Source organism: Oculina patagonica, unplaced genomic scaffold, assembly GCF_052425735.1.
Source record: "Oculina patagonica isolate OP01 unplaced genomic scaffold, crgOcupat unplaced145, whole genome shotgun sequence".
Taxonomy (NCBI): Eukaryota; Metazoa; Cnidaria; class Anthozoa; order Scleractinia; family Oculinidae; genus Oculina; species Oculina patagonica.
The window spans coordinates 1-14,463 of record NW_027557464.1 but is presented as its reverse complement, the minus strand read 5'-3'; the positions used below and the strand labels follow the sequence as shown (position 1 = coordinate 14,463).

The following is a 14,463-nucleotide window of genomic DNA, read 5'->3' as shown; positions in this document are numbered from 1 at the left end:
TAAAACAGCTACAAGCAGTAATACCGCGAGGTGACTCGCATGACTATGTACAAACAAGTGTTTTGCTTCCAATTTGGAAACGTCATAGAACTACTGAGGAGAAAGTAAATGCACTCATCCATAGCTACCTCACCATGGCCACAGAATCAGATCTCTTTGAACTCTCTGCATTCAGAATGCAGGGACCGTAAAAACTGCCCTTAATAACAAGCCGCGCCCGTAAAACAGGGTTTGACGGTACAGTTAAATTTCACTGGCAAGGCAAAAAAAAGAAATCAAATCAACGTTACCCAAGTCATGTCTCATTTGTCAGATTTTCGCCGTAGAGACTAGTATTAGCCGTCATTTAAATATTCCAGGTAATTTTTGTAAATTGTTTTGGTAGTTTTCACTGAATCGTGGGATTGGTCTATTCACTAGATTTTATGATATCGTCCTTTTAACAGTGATTGTTATATGTACATAAGTACCTTTTATCACCAAACTGTGTGTGGTGCCTTTCTCGTTCTTGTACAGCCTTGCCAAAAGCTTTTCAAGTGAACGGTGACTGCACGGAAAAATAACTAAACGAGGACTAGTAACTTAACAACTAAAGCCCAACTCTTGAAGGCTCCATCTCCATTGTAAAAAAAAAATGTATTACTACAACTTCGATGTTGGTGTAAACTACATCATAACATTGAACGAAATTAGATACTACGATAATAGCTCGGATTTTGCCCTGAATTATTCTTTTTTTTCTTTTCTTTTTCTTTCTTTGTTGTTGCCAAAATGATCCTGCTGTAGTCAGAGTGCAAAACGTGACACCCGTGATCAAGAGCAGTGTTGCGTTACACTTCTATTCGTTGCCCTGGATTTCGTTTCTATAGAACAGTTCGCTTTGTTAGTAAAATTGAAGTTCAGTAGCATAGATAAACTTACCCTGTGTTCTCCTTTTAGTTTTAAATCCTCTCAGTGGTTTCTTGAGCTATTTGTCGGTTATTTCAAGTAGTTTTCACAATCAGAGTTCGCTAAGCGACTGACTTTTCAAGCGCTCGAAGCGCGGCTCGACCCAGTCCAAACTCCGCCTGACGGTGATAAGCCAATCGGAAGCAGTCACAGGCTTCTCGCGCAGAGGACCCTGGGAACTGTCAATAAACAGTCATGAAGAATTTTAAAAGATTGAGTAACCGGAAGGCATTGTGAGACTGGCTTGTGACGGAAGCAAACGAGAACTCTGCATTTACACCAAGTTGACTAAAGAGTCTGTAGGCTTTAGCTAATCAAGGTGAAACGAAGGTCGTATTCTAACTGTTTTAGGTTATTGGTTGCGTATTTTGTATATTCTATATTTTCATTTTGGAAAATTCTGTTTTACGTTTCTTCGGTTGATGAACTTTTTTCGACTATCATTAAACTCCATAGAGTGGGCATGTTTTCATGGCAGCCAGATGTTGGAGGAGTTAAACAATAAAAGATACATGTATTTGCATAAAAATGATTTTTTCCCAAAGGAAGATCATTTTATTGTCTCACTCCTCCAATATGGCCGCCGTGAACGCACTCTATTGGTTGGAGATTTTAATTAGGTCATTTTCCAGGGAAACGCTTTTTGCCGCAACATTTTGATACATATATTCACGATCCAACCCAAAACGATATTTTCCCTATAGAGAGGGTCCTGAAAGGGGGGGGGGGGGGGGGGGGTACCAAATCTCATTTCCCAGCTCAAATTTTGCCCAAATCCCATTTCCCAGCCTATTTTTTGTCTAAATCCCAGTCCCAGCAGTGAAATTCCCAGTGCGTGGAAACCTCTGGTCTCAAGCGCATTATAGCTGTGTTGTTTTGATTGTCCTAAGGGACGGACCATTATTTTTTTTGGAGGGGGGGGGGGGATGAAAAATATTGAAAAAAATTGTTTGCAGGGCCTGGAAAGACAAAATAAATTGTTTGCAAACACGATATGTATAACAAAAAATAGTAAGAATTTCGAAAAAAAAATGTTTGCAGAGGTGCGTTAACTAAAAAAAAAAAGTTTGCAGAGGAAGATTTTTCATCCCCCCTCCCAAAAAAATAATGGTCCGTCCCTAAATGTAGTCCACTCCCTGAACTTTCCTTTCGGTGCCCTATACAGGGATTGAACTTAGGCGCAGGAAGAGCGAGTCCAGAATAATTTGCATGCGCATGCTCAGGAATCCGTCGTCCCCCCCCCCCACCCTTACAAAAAGGGGTGGAGCCAAACCATATTCCACAGCACCTTTGGACACGCACGCGCACAGATAATTAATTCTGAAATTTAGTATTTGTGGATTTAGTACCTATTCTTTTAATCACGGCTTAAGACAACGGCTACGACAATTTTTCTTGCAGATCGTGCGTTTTAGCGCACACGTTGCATGTAAGAAACGCCACACGTCTCTGTCGTTTTTCATTGGGTTGTTTTTTAAAAGCATGCACATGCAAGTTATCCTGGATTTTTTTTTCGCACCTGGGTCGCAGAAGGGATAGTTCAAGGACTGGACTATCCAAAATCATGCTCTGCTAGTTATTATCACTAATATTGTTGAGAACATCACTTTTCATTTTGTCGTTTGTCTTGTAGAGAATAATAGAAACTTTTTGTAGCTTTAACTAAAGCTATCAAGTTTTTATCCCTTCTATACAATAAGCCGCTTGTCGGCTCATTTAGTTTCTATTGTGTGTTTAATGTTAATTTATTTTTGTTTTTAAATAGCTGTAGTCGGGCACATCTCTTGGGAAATATCCTTTTTGAGCGGTGCGCATTTGTTGCCCAGTAATTTATGTTTTTAAGTAAACATGAATCTTAAATGTATTTCTCTGAACATCAGAGGTATAAATAAGTCGATCAAACGAAGGAATTTAATTCGTTGGCTCCATAACGGTAAATATGACGTAATTTTCTTACAAGAAACTTATAGCGACGACAAAATTGAAAACATATGGCGCGCGGAATGGGGTGGTGACGTTTTCTACTCCCATGGTTCAAAACACAGCAGAGGCGTGATGGTGTTAATCAAACCGACTCTCAAATTGAAAACCCTGACATTATCCGAGACAAAATTAAAAAGGGAGGTTTCTTCTCGTTCGAGCTTCGCTACAAGACGAAGAATTTTGTTTTGTCAACATTTACGCTCCAAATGATCCAAGTCTCCAAAAAACTTTTTTCAATGAATTGTCTAACAAATTGCGACCCTACTCTAACGACAATATCATCCTTGGTGGCGATTTCAACTGCCCGCTTGAAAGTGTTGATAAGACGGGAGGAAAAGATACAAACAACCGAAGAAGCGTTATTGATAGTATAAACGACCTTCGCAACACTTTGGGTCTCGTTGACATTTGGCGATTTCATCATCCCTCCTCCCAGCGTTTCACGTGGAGCAACAGTTCTGGCAAAATACAATCGCTCGCGAACATTTTGTTTTGAAAGTTCTTAAACCCCCAAATATAGAACTAGAACTAGTCGGAAAAAACTTATCCCCGAAAGCTATCTACCAATTGCCTTTTAGAGTCACGGTAGAAAACAAACTTAGATGTTTCCAATATAAAATCATTCATGGCATCCTTCCCACAAACAAACGTCTTTTTAAAATGGGACTGAAAACGTCACCTCACTGCGAGCGCTGCAATTTTCCCGACGAAACTTTAGCTCATCTTTTGTATGAATGCCCCATTACGCAAAATTTTTGGCGTGAAATTGTTATTTGGTGGAACGAGAAACGATTGGAGAATGTTTCTTTAAACGTGACAGATATTCTGTACGGCTACAAACCAGACTGTACTAAGTTCTACGCCTTTAACCATGTTCTAATCATCGGAAAATATCACATCTTTCAAGCTTGGTTGGATAATAGCCCCCCAAGCTTTAAAATTTTTTATCTCGTTCTCAAAGACAAAATCCTTTGTGAAAGCAGAATCGCTTTTAAAAACAACACCTTGTCGAAATTTAGATCCAAATGGGCAACATTAAGCGCTCTTCCGCCTCAAAATGTTTCCACTTAGAATGTGCCACCCGCCTTTTTTTTCCTACTTTCTTCCTTTTTTCCCCTTGTTTCCACTAAAAATTGTATTTAAAACATTATGTTGTAAACCAACTTTGTACTTGTACCAGTGAAAATATAGGCAAATCCCAGTTCCCATTTTACCCCTTCAGGACCCTCTATAGAACACGACAAACCTCAAGTTTAACAGTCGCATATGTGTTATAAATGCATTTATTTGCTGTATTAGGTTATACACTCGTTATCCACGCTAACTCGTCCCCAGTCGTCTTTCTTGTCTTTCTGGGGACGCGCGAGGGGCGAAGAGAAGGAGAAACACGAGGCGTGCGCGTCCCTTATAAGACGAGAGACGACTGGGGATGGCTCAGGTGCAAGGGCTTCGCAGGAGTGCAAAAAGCATTTTATTTCTAGTGGACTTGGGACAATTCTGTAAAAATAGAAGGTATCGGCGTCAAACCGTCTTCATGCCTTTTTTAAGTTTTGAAAACTTCGATAGCTTGTTAACAGGGAGCTTACGCATAGACGTTTTTGAGCGACGAACGGCAACCGGATGTTAATGTTTGTTTTTTGTTTTTGTTTGTTTTTTTTTGTTTTTTGCGCGCGCGCTTTCACTTTAGTAGTGCACTCCCGGGGGGGGGACTCCCATATTAAAGGGACGGGGATGCTCGTCGGAAATTTTGAAAAGAACCCCTAAAAGAGACCAATCTGGGCGTGGCTCAAGCTATTTTAGACCCCTAAAAGATACCAAAATTCTGAGAAATAGAACTTATATTTGTATATTTCTTCGTGTGCAACCCTAAACGAGACCCTGACGGCTAAAAATATTGTCATTTTCGTGCATTTTCCCCAGAACACCCTAAGCGAGACCCAAAGTCCGAAATTTATACCCCTAAGCGAGACGACGAGCATCCCCGTCACTCTCATATGGGAGTCCCCCCCCCGGGAGTGCACTATCAATATATATATGGAAATTTATTTCACACTGATTAATTTCTACGTTAAATATAGTAGTAATGACCAAATAAAAAAGAAATAAAGAGGCCGAGTTTAAACTGAGGAGCTTTAATAAATGGAGTGAGTGCAGAGTGGCCAAAAAAGCCAAATCTTACTAGTTGACTTCTCAGTAATGGACGTTTTAGCACATGAAAACAAACGAATGATTAAAATCTTAAGATTATTCTTAGTTGTAAACAAATCGAGTCTTTATTACATTTGTATATGTACAAAAAGCTCTCGGAGAACCTTCCGGTTTTAATAATTAAAGTTCTCTTCGTAATTTTCAGATTCAATCCAATTTAGGACAATTTATAAAATTACGAGTGATTTGCTATTGGCAGCTTTCATCGCTTGAAGAAGACCTGCTTTGCCTTGTGGGATATGGCATTGTCCTGTGCATGCGTAATGATTGATATGTACGCTGACCATATCCAGGACTCGTCGGCGATGTCGGCGACATCGGGCTAGATCCCATGTGACCCATCATTTGGGGCATCATGGGAAGATATCCTCCGGGCGGCGAAGAATTAGGGAGGCTTCTGGGAATGTGTGTTAATGGAGTTCCTCTGTTTTCGTACGGACCTAAAATAAATGTAATTGAGGGTTAGTCCCTGCAGTATCCAACAGTGTTATTGCCAGGGAAAAGCCCTGGTCTAGATGAAATGTCGTTCGGAGGTTTGACTAAGCCCCGGTGATTTTAGTCAAAGAAGTTGCTAAAGCAGGATGGTGTATTCAGAGGCGCTTTCTTATTGCGGTTATTGCTATGTTTCATCTGGAAAAGGATCGTAAATTTGTTGAGTAACTGAAAGATGTTTTGCTTACGATTTACTATTGCACTTGTTTCCTCGATAACTAAGTAACTGCAAAAGCTCTCTTTCCTTAGCCTGTTAAAAAATCTTGCATAAAGCTAGTCCAGTCCCTGAACTCTTTCTTCCGCGCGCCCTTTATAGGGGCTGAAACCACGCCTGGGTTCAACCAATTACTAGCATAAAGCGGATTATGAAATTATTAACTCTTATCCTCAGTTTATAATTATGAAGAAATGGAAACACATTCCACTTAACAATTAGACTACGAGTCCGAGTTTTCTATGAGCGAATAGTTAACGAGGCGTAACTTTAAAGGATTATATGCAGTCCAAGCCTACCATTTTATGAACTTTTTAGCCAAAAAACAATAAAAATCCCGCACGATTGTGTTCTATCAGCGAGCTCATTAAAAACTCGGGCTTGTAGTCTAATCGTTAAATAGAAAACAATAGGAGATCGGAACACGACTGAGTTCTGTTTTTGTCTTGATTCTTTTCACAATAATAAAATTGTACCCGGGTCATTATAAGAAAATGTAAACTTTCTGTTGTCCAGTTTCTCTACTTGAAACGCAACATACTTTGGCAAATGTAAAACGAAGCCAAATATTAATAGACATGTTCTGATAAATATTTCCCACCTGGATACGAAAATGCTGGATTCATGGCTGGAGGCACTGGCCGGGGAGCCTGGGGCCGTGGCACTTGAACCTCGTTTCTTGGAGTTACCATGTCTCCATGTAACCTGGCACGAGCTGTCGCAGCTATTTCTCCTTGGTCAAGTTGCTTCATGACTTCCATCACGCTACATTGTAAAACCGGGAAAAAATGGTTATTTTTAACGAAATGATTTTCTTATTCGAGTAATTTTCTTTGCCAGCCTCGTTCTTAGGACGAGACGAATAAAAATACCCACCAGTCATCGGGGTCGCAATCTCGGAATCCTTTGGCAAACGGATTGCTGGCGATCTTGAGTTGGGTTATCTGAAACAAACAATTCAACTAAGTTTAATTTGCCAGTTTGCTGAGATTAAGAGCTCACGCTACAAAAAACCATCATCAACTCCAAGTTAGCATTTTCTTTATTGCTAAGAAAAAACTGATCACATAAGGTCGAAAAATCAATGGAAAGAAAATCAATTTACCAACATATACCCGCTACCGTGACTTCGAGCCATATAGGTGAAAAAAGGGAAAACGTTACATTTACTGTGGATAGAACCGTTTCATTTAATTTCTTATTGGAGCAACTAGACCAACAACCCCATATTCCTTGCGACGTTTCACTTGGGTATGCTTTATGTCTGACTCGGCAAGAGTTTGCGGAATGAGAACAGAGTGTTCTTTTGCGAGCCATTAATTAAAATACTCCATTGTGGCTAGCAAAACAACGTTGACATTTTTCTGTCGATTTCTCAGTGGGCTGTTCCGGTATTATCATGGTTTTAGTTGAAGTAGGATTATCTGTTCATATATATATGCCATAAAAAGCCAAGTGCCTATGTTTATTGGTCACTATCTTAAGAAAACTAACACTTCAATTTAAGTAGCTACTCGAACTCGTGTAAATTAAGAGGCATTATTTCCCGTAGCATGTTGTGATCATACAAGATAATCTAATTAACAGGGGGCAAGAAGTCTTTCTCTTTAGAGGGTGAGGTCATAGAAAGATGCCAGGTATTTAAAACTCTCACGTATGTCTTACAAAAACAGCATTAAATGCTTCTTTAGAACAGCTTCACAGTATAGAAATAAACTTTCGCGTATACTAGAAAGTGATAGAATTATGAAATTCAAATAGGTTGCTATTTATAACTGATCCCAGTAGCAAAACTAACACGTTTTATTCTTTTCACAAGGATAAAATTCTTGAGCAGATACAGACTTAAAATAGGCCAAAAATGACCCGCACCTGTCAAAGCTAATTATAAAAAATACTAATATATAAATCTCTTATATCAAAAAAAATATTTTGTGAAAAGGCCCTGATTGTGCAGTAATTCGTCTTGAAAAAGAACCACTTGGACAAAAAACGTCAATTTTAAGATTTACACGGATTGTGCCTAAAACGGTTCAGCAAGTGGTTTTAATACGATCTGAAAGGAATGTAATTGCTTCGTAAATTTGTCACAGTCGGTTCTATTCAGGGATTACAGCTAGACTGACAATCAATTGACACCAGTTTCCGATTTTCTCACAGCGAGTTTTTGCCTCGAGGCTTTTCAGCTCAGGGTCAAGGCAATAAAACAAGTAATAAATAGCAAAACGTCTTACTAATTATCGTGCGTGTCATCTAAGACAACGAAAATCTCGCTGGAATCCGATTACTTTCAATAGAAATATTGTTGGTTGCGGTCAGATAAATCGAATTACAAAACAGACAAACAAGGTACCATGAAGTATAGACGTTTTTGTATTTTAAGCAAGCTCATGCAAGCAGTGAACTTCCATGGAACGTATCCAAAAATGGCTGTCAAAACTATTTTTTACTAAAATGAAAGAGATTAATTATTACATAAAAAGGAATTACAAAACATGTGATCTTATACAATAGTGAAGAAATTTTAAAATATTGTAAGGTCTGAGACAGCATATCAAACCTAGCCTCGTTTACATGTTCTCCTTTACCATTCTCCCAAGCGAGGCCGAACTGAATCAGAAGAAAACATTTTATGTAATAAATTGATTTTGTTTTACACCCTTATACCTAAAAGCCAAGTTAGACATGATTTTAATATCTACTGAAAATAGCCTATCGAAGTTATCATCGAATAAGAACATTGCTAAAACCTAAACACAGTAACTCATATTGACCCAATTTTTATCGTTCGCATGTAATTGGTTTCAATTGATTCTTGCTAAGTGTTGAAAATCAACGACAGTCATTATTGAATACGGCCTATGTCTATATTCCCTAGTTCTAATGTTCCAGTATTCATGCATCACATGTATGGACAGAAACCGACGTTTGCAAGAAAATTGAACTGAGGGCTCCAAGTTTTTGAGTTATCTCAAAATCGTTGAGAATGTCAAATCACGCCCATGTTGTTTGAATTACTGATAATCTCTAATCTGTTGACTTTCAGCTTGATAAATGTAGAGTGTCTTTGGACGGTTAAGAAGACTTGACTTGTATTTATCTTATCTTGCTGATGGAACCAAAATCTTTTTCTTTTTCGGTCAGGGGGTCGTTGGTTTCAGTAACAGCGTTAAAAATCGTGCCCAGCCCTCTAAAGTTGTGTTGTGACGAGACCTTATTGACTAGTTCGTGGTTTTTCTCTTTCCTTTTGAATGATGTCCTAATCCATTGGAATTTTCCCCATTGTTGATCATACTTGTTCATTTTAAGATTTATTTTTAAGCGTATTTGATGTTTGTCTTGTTTTGTAAACTGTTCATTCTGAGGTTTCCCTTGATTTGAAGGTAGTTTTGAGCATCTCTCAAAAATTCATGACATGACATAGTTTCTTTAACATTTGACTGAAGACTTTTTTTACTTAACTTAGTTCAATCAGAAGTTGAAGAATATTTTCATGAACGAAGGATTCTTGGTATAATTTAGTTCATCCAAGGGTCCATTCCAGATTCAATTTCATCATCTGATGATATAAGCCTAGCGTTGCCTGGTGACCACATCGATCAAAAAAAATACACGACTGAGATAACACGAGGATGCTATACATGCACGACTTAACATCATATTTGTCTTAAAATTATAAATACGGAATCAAGCATGCAGATTGTTACTATAAAGCAATTGATCAACTTTAGAGGAAACTTTCTTTAAATAGCATAAAACTCTTCAATAGAGAAATGCACGAATGTCAGGAGGTAGATTTTGTACGCTGACACATACCATATGATTCTGATAAGCTGTGACAGCCATGAACTGCGTTTCGGCAAAAATGAACGTGCGCAAGTGATCCTTGTTCATTTCATGGAGATTCGCTCTGGTGCTTCCTTTCTCGGATTCGTCGAGAATTACGTGGAATCGAGGCTGGTACTTGTGCATGGAATTGAGGATAATCTGCAAGACAAAACGAGAGCCAATCAGAACAGTGGAACTGTGTCATGGACCAATCAGTACTCGAGCCAAGCCGGTATCAAGCGCGGAAAAATATGCAATTTACGTCAAGCGCGGGAAAAAGATGTAACCGGTGCCAAGTTCGGGAAAAGATGCACCGGTGTCAAGCGCTAGAAAAGATGCAATTGATGTCAAGCGCGGGAAAAAGATGGAACCGGTGTCAAGCGCGGGAAAAGATGCACCAGTGTCAAGCGCGTGAAAAGATGCAACCGGTGCCAAACGCGGGAAAAGTTGCGCAGGCAAATCATAAAATGGTTTGTTTTCAGACCTCAGTTCAACACAGAAATCAAACAACTCCTGATGATCGATTGAGTTAATAAAGTGGATCCGGACATAGATTCAGCCCGATTGTAGAGAATTGGCGATGAGTTTGCCAGGACCCTCGTAATACAAAGTTTGAAAGTGCATCCAGGCTCGTGTAACTTTTTCCATGGAAGTTTGCCTTGGAGAATTTTCTGACCTCGCGATTTTTGGCGAAGTTGCTAAGCAACATAGAATACAAGTGACACGTTTAAGTTGTATTCCGAAGGAAAAAATGTATTTCCTCCCTAGTATATATTTACAAAATAACAATCGCTAGTCCATTAGTTAAAGCTGATTTCCAGTCCGTACTGCGCAGACTCGGGGTTTGTTTACGTTTTTGTTTTGAATTCGTTGAAACGTTACACTTCGGTGACAGCATACATGACGTTTTTTAGTCCGCCATTACAGTTCGTTTCGTTCAAGAGTTTCCGATGAGCTGAAACGTCGGTTTGAAATAGCGTCAAGGTTCTTCTACTCGTTATATTTGTTCTGCAAGGATATCTGGCGTTAATAATGAAGAAAAAGGTAAGTTTGTCGCGGAATTTTTAGTTTTGCTTGTAGACATTCCCTTCGTGTGGGCTCACATAAACATTGCAGCCGAGATTGCGCAGTACGGACTGGAATTCATCTTTAAATCCCACGTTTATCGATCATCTCATTACAGAGTGATAAATGAGTTTTATTTGAACGAAATCCTACAATAATTTGAGTGTCGAAAGATCCAATTTGAAGTTGTTGCCAAACCTATAAATCGAATTCTATGATCCGTGCAGACAGTCGTTCAATTAATTTGTCTTCCTCGATAATTTTTCCGGTGCCGTCTCTTTTAAACGTAAACTAAGTGCAATAATAAGAGATTATGTCTCCCAAGTTGGAGTCAACAACCAAACTTAAAATATTGCTTAGTTGTTGCCAATAATAACAACAGCTTAACGAGAACTTCCCTCCGGGTCAAGTGAAGAGCTCTACTGAATAGTGCAAAAATAGCGGATGCTGCTAACAGAAATACCCGAATTGTTATTGGAGGTTTTGTTCAAAAACAACTCATTTTACACACTGCAATTTTTAATCGCTAATGGACGTGAGTTTAAACAAACTTTAATAAAAGGGTGGTTGGTTTTTTTACTATCACGGTTTTTTTCAAAACCCCTGAGATATATAGCTTGTTTAAAGAGGTTTGCTTGTTTGCTCTTGAACTCACTGTGTCATATCTAAAGGTAAGGTAAACGTTAAGGTAATTTATTTAGTGTCAAATACACAGAGAGTGGCCTCCAAAGCCCGAACCAGAGGCACTCGAAGTTTTAGAACAAAAGTTAACGAATAGATCACTTAAATGTACGTGTAAAGGACCTATTTCGACTTAATTTCGAGGAAAACCACAAAGGCAAATCCATGGCCGGCAGTTGGAGAAGGATTATAAATTAAATTAAGTGTTAGGGTTTCAGGTGATTAATAATAATTTCCGCGCCTAATTCAGAAACAAAAATAATGAATTTCCTGAAATTTTATACGTAAACACTTTTAAATGACGGGGAAAATATTTCGGCCCACCTAGTAGCTTCGGAAAAATATGTCGCAAAATATAGTAAGCAAAATAATTTCTCGCGAATATGGTTCAGATTAGCGCAAAAAAGATACGAATTTTTAATATCAGAATCTAGTTTCCAACCATTCCCTATTAGTTAGTCAAGATAACTTGCTGATAAGTACGTTATTTTTTCTAAGGAATTCACAGAGAAGTAAACAACATGAATGTGTACGTGAAACTATTTTCATATTTTGTCCACCTACATTTTTTTCGTGACGAAACGTCGAACGTTTTAGATAACACGTGATCATGCAACTTAACCAATCAGAAACTTGTGATATGGTGACGTATGCCACGAAATTCGCGCCTTTTTTCTAAATTGCTAATGCGGCTTCACTTCATGAATTCGTAGACAAATTGATCGAAAGAAGAGGCATTTACTGCCACGGATAAACTCAAGGAATATTTGTTTAAGCTTTTTCGTCTCTTACAAATGATAGTTCATACAGGTTTTAGAAAAGGAAAGAATCACTTTCGCGACTTACATGCCCGTTGTCATCCATAAGGTTGTTGGTCAGTTTGAGTTTGTCAAAAGACACGATTTGTTTCATCCATTGCTGTCCAGTGCAGGGTGAGTCGGGGTGAATGTGCACTCTCCCAGGTACACTGGAGTCTGCTTTGCCTGCTACCAACCACTTGGAGCTGTGAAACGCGTAGCGATAACGTTTGTCATCTACGGGTACAAAGTCCATCATTAGGATGTACTTGGACGAGGGGTCCAATCCTTGAAGGCGCACTTGGAATGTAGGAAACATGCGCCTAAAGAGAAAAAGTTTGAAGGCATTTGTCAGTGTTTTCATCTCCGCATTACAAGGCGTGTCTTTTTAACTACATAAACAATCAAATAAGTAAACAAAGAAACACACGATGATGTACTCATCGGTGAATTCCTATTGATAAATTGCACTTTTCCTAAAAGTCGAACCTTAGATGGCTATTCAAATGAAAGCCATTGCGCAGTTCTTTTATGTTGCACTGTTTACTAAGTTGTCAGTGCTAGGCGGTTCTGACGTGACGACTCTGTGGATCGACCTCTAGTGTTGTAACTATTTAAATAAAAGCTTTTCAGGAGTGATTCTGTTTTTATAATGCTGTACTGACTTTTACTAACTATCACATGTAATTCTACTAGTATGTGTGACCATTGAAAAAAATCTATTGAGCAGTACTTTCATATGGTGCTGTTTATTATCCTGTACAAGGTGCGGTTCTCGACTAACCTTTTAACTGATGTTTGTGGATGAAATTGTATGAGCATTATGAGAGCCACTGAGCAGAATTTTATTGTAGCTAGTTTTGTTTATTGTGCTGCATAAGGTAATTTTAATTTTCAAATCTATATATAAAACTCTACCTGGTGTGCGACCATTTAAGTGAAAGCTACTTTGCAGCACTCTCGTGTAGAACCACTGTTTTGCACAGTACAAGGTGCGTCAAGCTTTTGCGTTTTCAAATGAACAACTAGCATGTAGCTATTCAAATAAAAGCTATCCCAAGCAGTACCTTCATGAAGTGTTGTGTGTTTCAACATTTTGCAAAATGAAATTTTATTCTAAACTCGACCACTTTTGGGAGTGAACGGGAGTAATGTTTACGTGCGAGTATAACAGGTTTTGAGGCAACCTCAGACCCTGGGAACGAGGTTGATTTTGAGGTTGGGATAGTCTTTTCTCAACCTTCGAAAGACACTGCAAATCTGGGGAACACTCGCTGGCTACGGGAAGGCCGGGATCCTTAACAGCTCAGTTCAATCTTCGCGGGAGGCAAGTAGGATAGACAGAACTTTTAAAGCAAAGTATTTTCTTTACTTCCAAGAATATAACCAAAGCTAGATTATTTTTAATAAACCAAATAAAACCGGATAATGGCATTTTCTCTCTCCAAACAATTAACTTTAGGATATCGCTGCATTAAGCTTGTCTATAGATTAACAGCCGAAAATAGGACACAAACAAAAGCAAGCCAAGACAAACTGAAATACAAACAAATCAGTACGTTAACCGCAAACGTTTGAAGAAGTTATCGACAGAGAAGTCTATAATTACAACCAATACAAATGACTACATGGCTTAATTCACTTTCAAAGAAACTTTCCTAAACTCTTTTGGCACATGCCTTAAATGAAGAACAACACGAAATACCACGAAGAGGAGGAATTGGTGTGGAAGTGATACAGAATCAACACAATACCCCCCAACGTTGCGATGATTTTTTTTATTATCAATACTTGTCTGCTTGAAAATGCACTGACATTGTAGGGAGAAATAAGTGTTTTATCATTCTCGGAGGAGGTCTGGTTTTAATATAAGCATTGCCCGTCTTAGACATTAAGTCTCTGCTGAGAACTCAGTGACAATTTAGTAGGTAGGTAGGTAATGTAGGTAGGACTAGCAAAAAGTTTAAGAATCAGAGTAAAAAATGTAAAAAAAACCGTAATGTAAATGTAATTTATTTACCTACGTGACACCGCTCAGGAGCTCGTTTAGGCGTGTACGTGCATCAAAGATCGAATTGGAATTTGGAGTGTTGGTTTTTATGGAGCAAGGAAAACCGGAGAACCCGGAGAAAAACCCTCGGAGCAAGGACGAGAACCAACAACAATATGGCACCGGGCTGGAATCGAACACGGGCCACATTGGTGGGAGGCGAGCGCTCTCACCACTGCGCCACCCCTGCTCCTCCG

At 38.8% G+C, this 14,463-nt stretch overlaps 1 protein-coding gene across 1 annotated transcript; it reads right to left on the bottom strand.

Moving 5' to 3' along the window:
* Nucleotides 1–5,043: 5,043 nt before the first annotated feature.
* LOC144639887 (T-box transcription factor TBX1-like) lies at nucleotides 5,044–12,595 on the bottom strand. Its single transcript, XM_078499160.1, has 5 exons — nucleotides 12,266–12,595; nucleotides 9,662–9,832; nucleotides 6,722–6,789; nucleotides 6,447–6,610; nucleotides 5,044–5,579 (listed from the first exon to the last, which is right to left on the bottom strand). Exons 1-5 carry the CDS (start codon nucleotides 12,578–12,580, stop codon nucleotides 5,329–5,331), a joined length of 969 nt encoding a protein of 322 aa, XP_078355286.1. The 5' UTR covers nucleotides 12,581–12,595; the 3' UTR covers nucleotides 5,044–5,328.
* Between the last annotated feature and the right edge of the window lie 1,868 nt (nucleotides 12,596–14,463).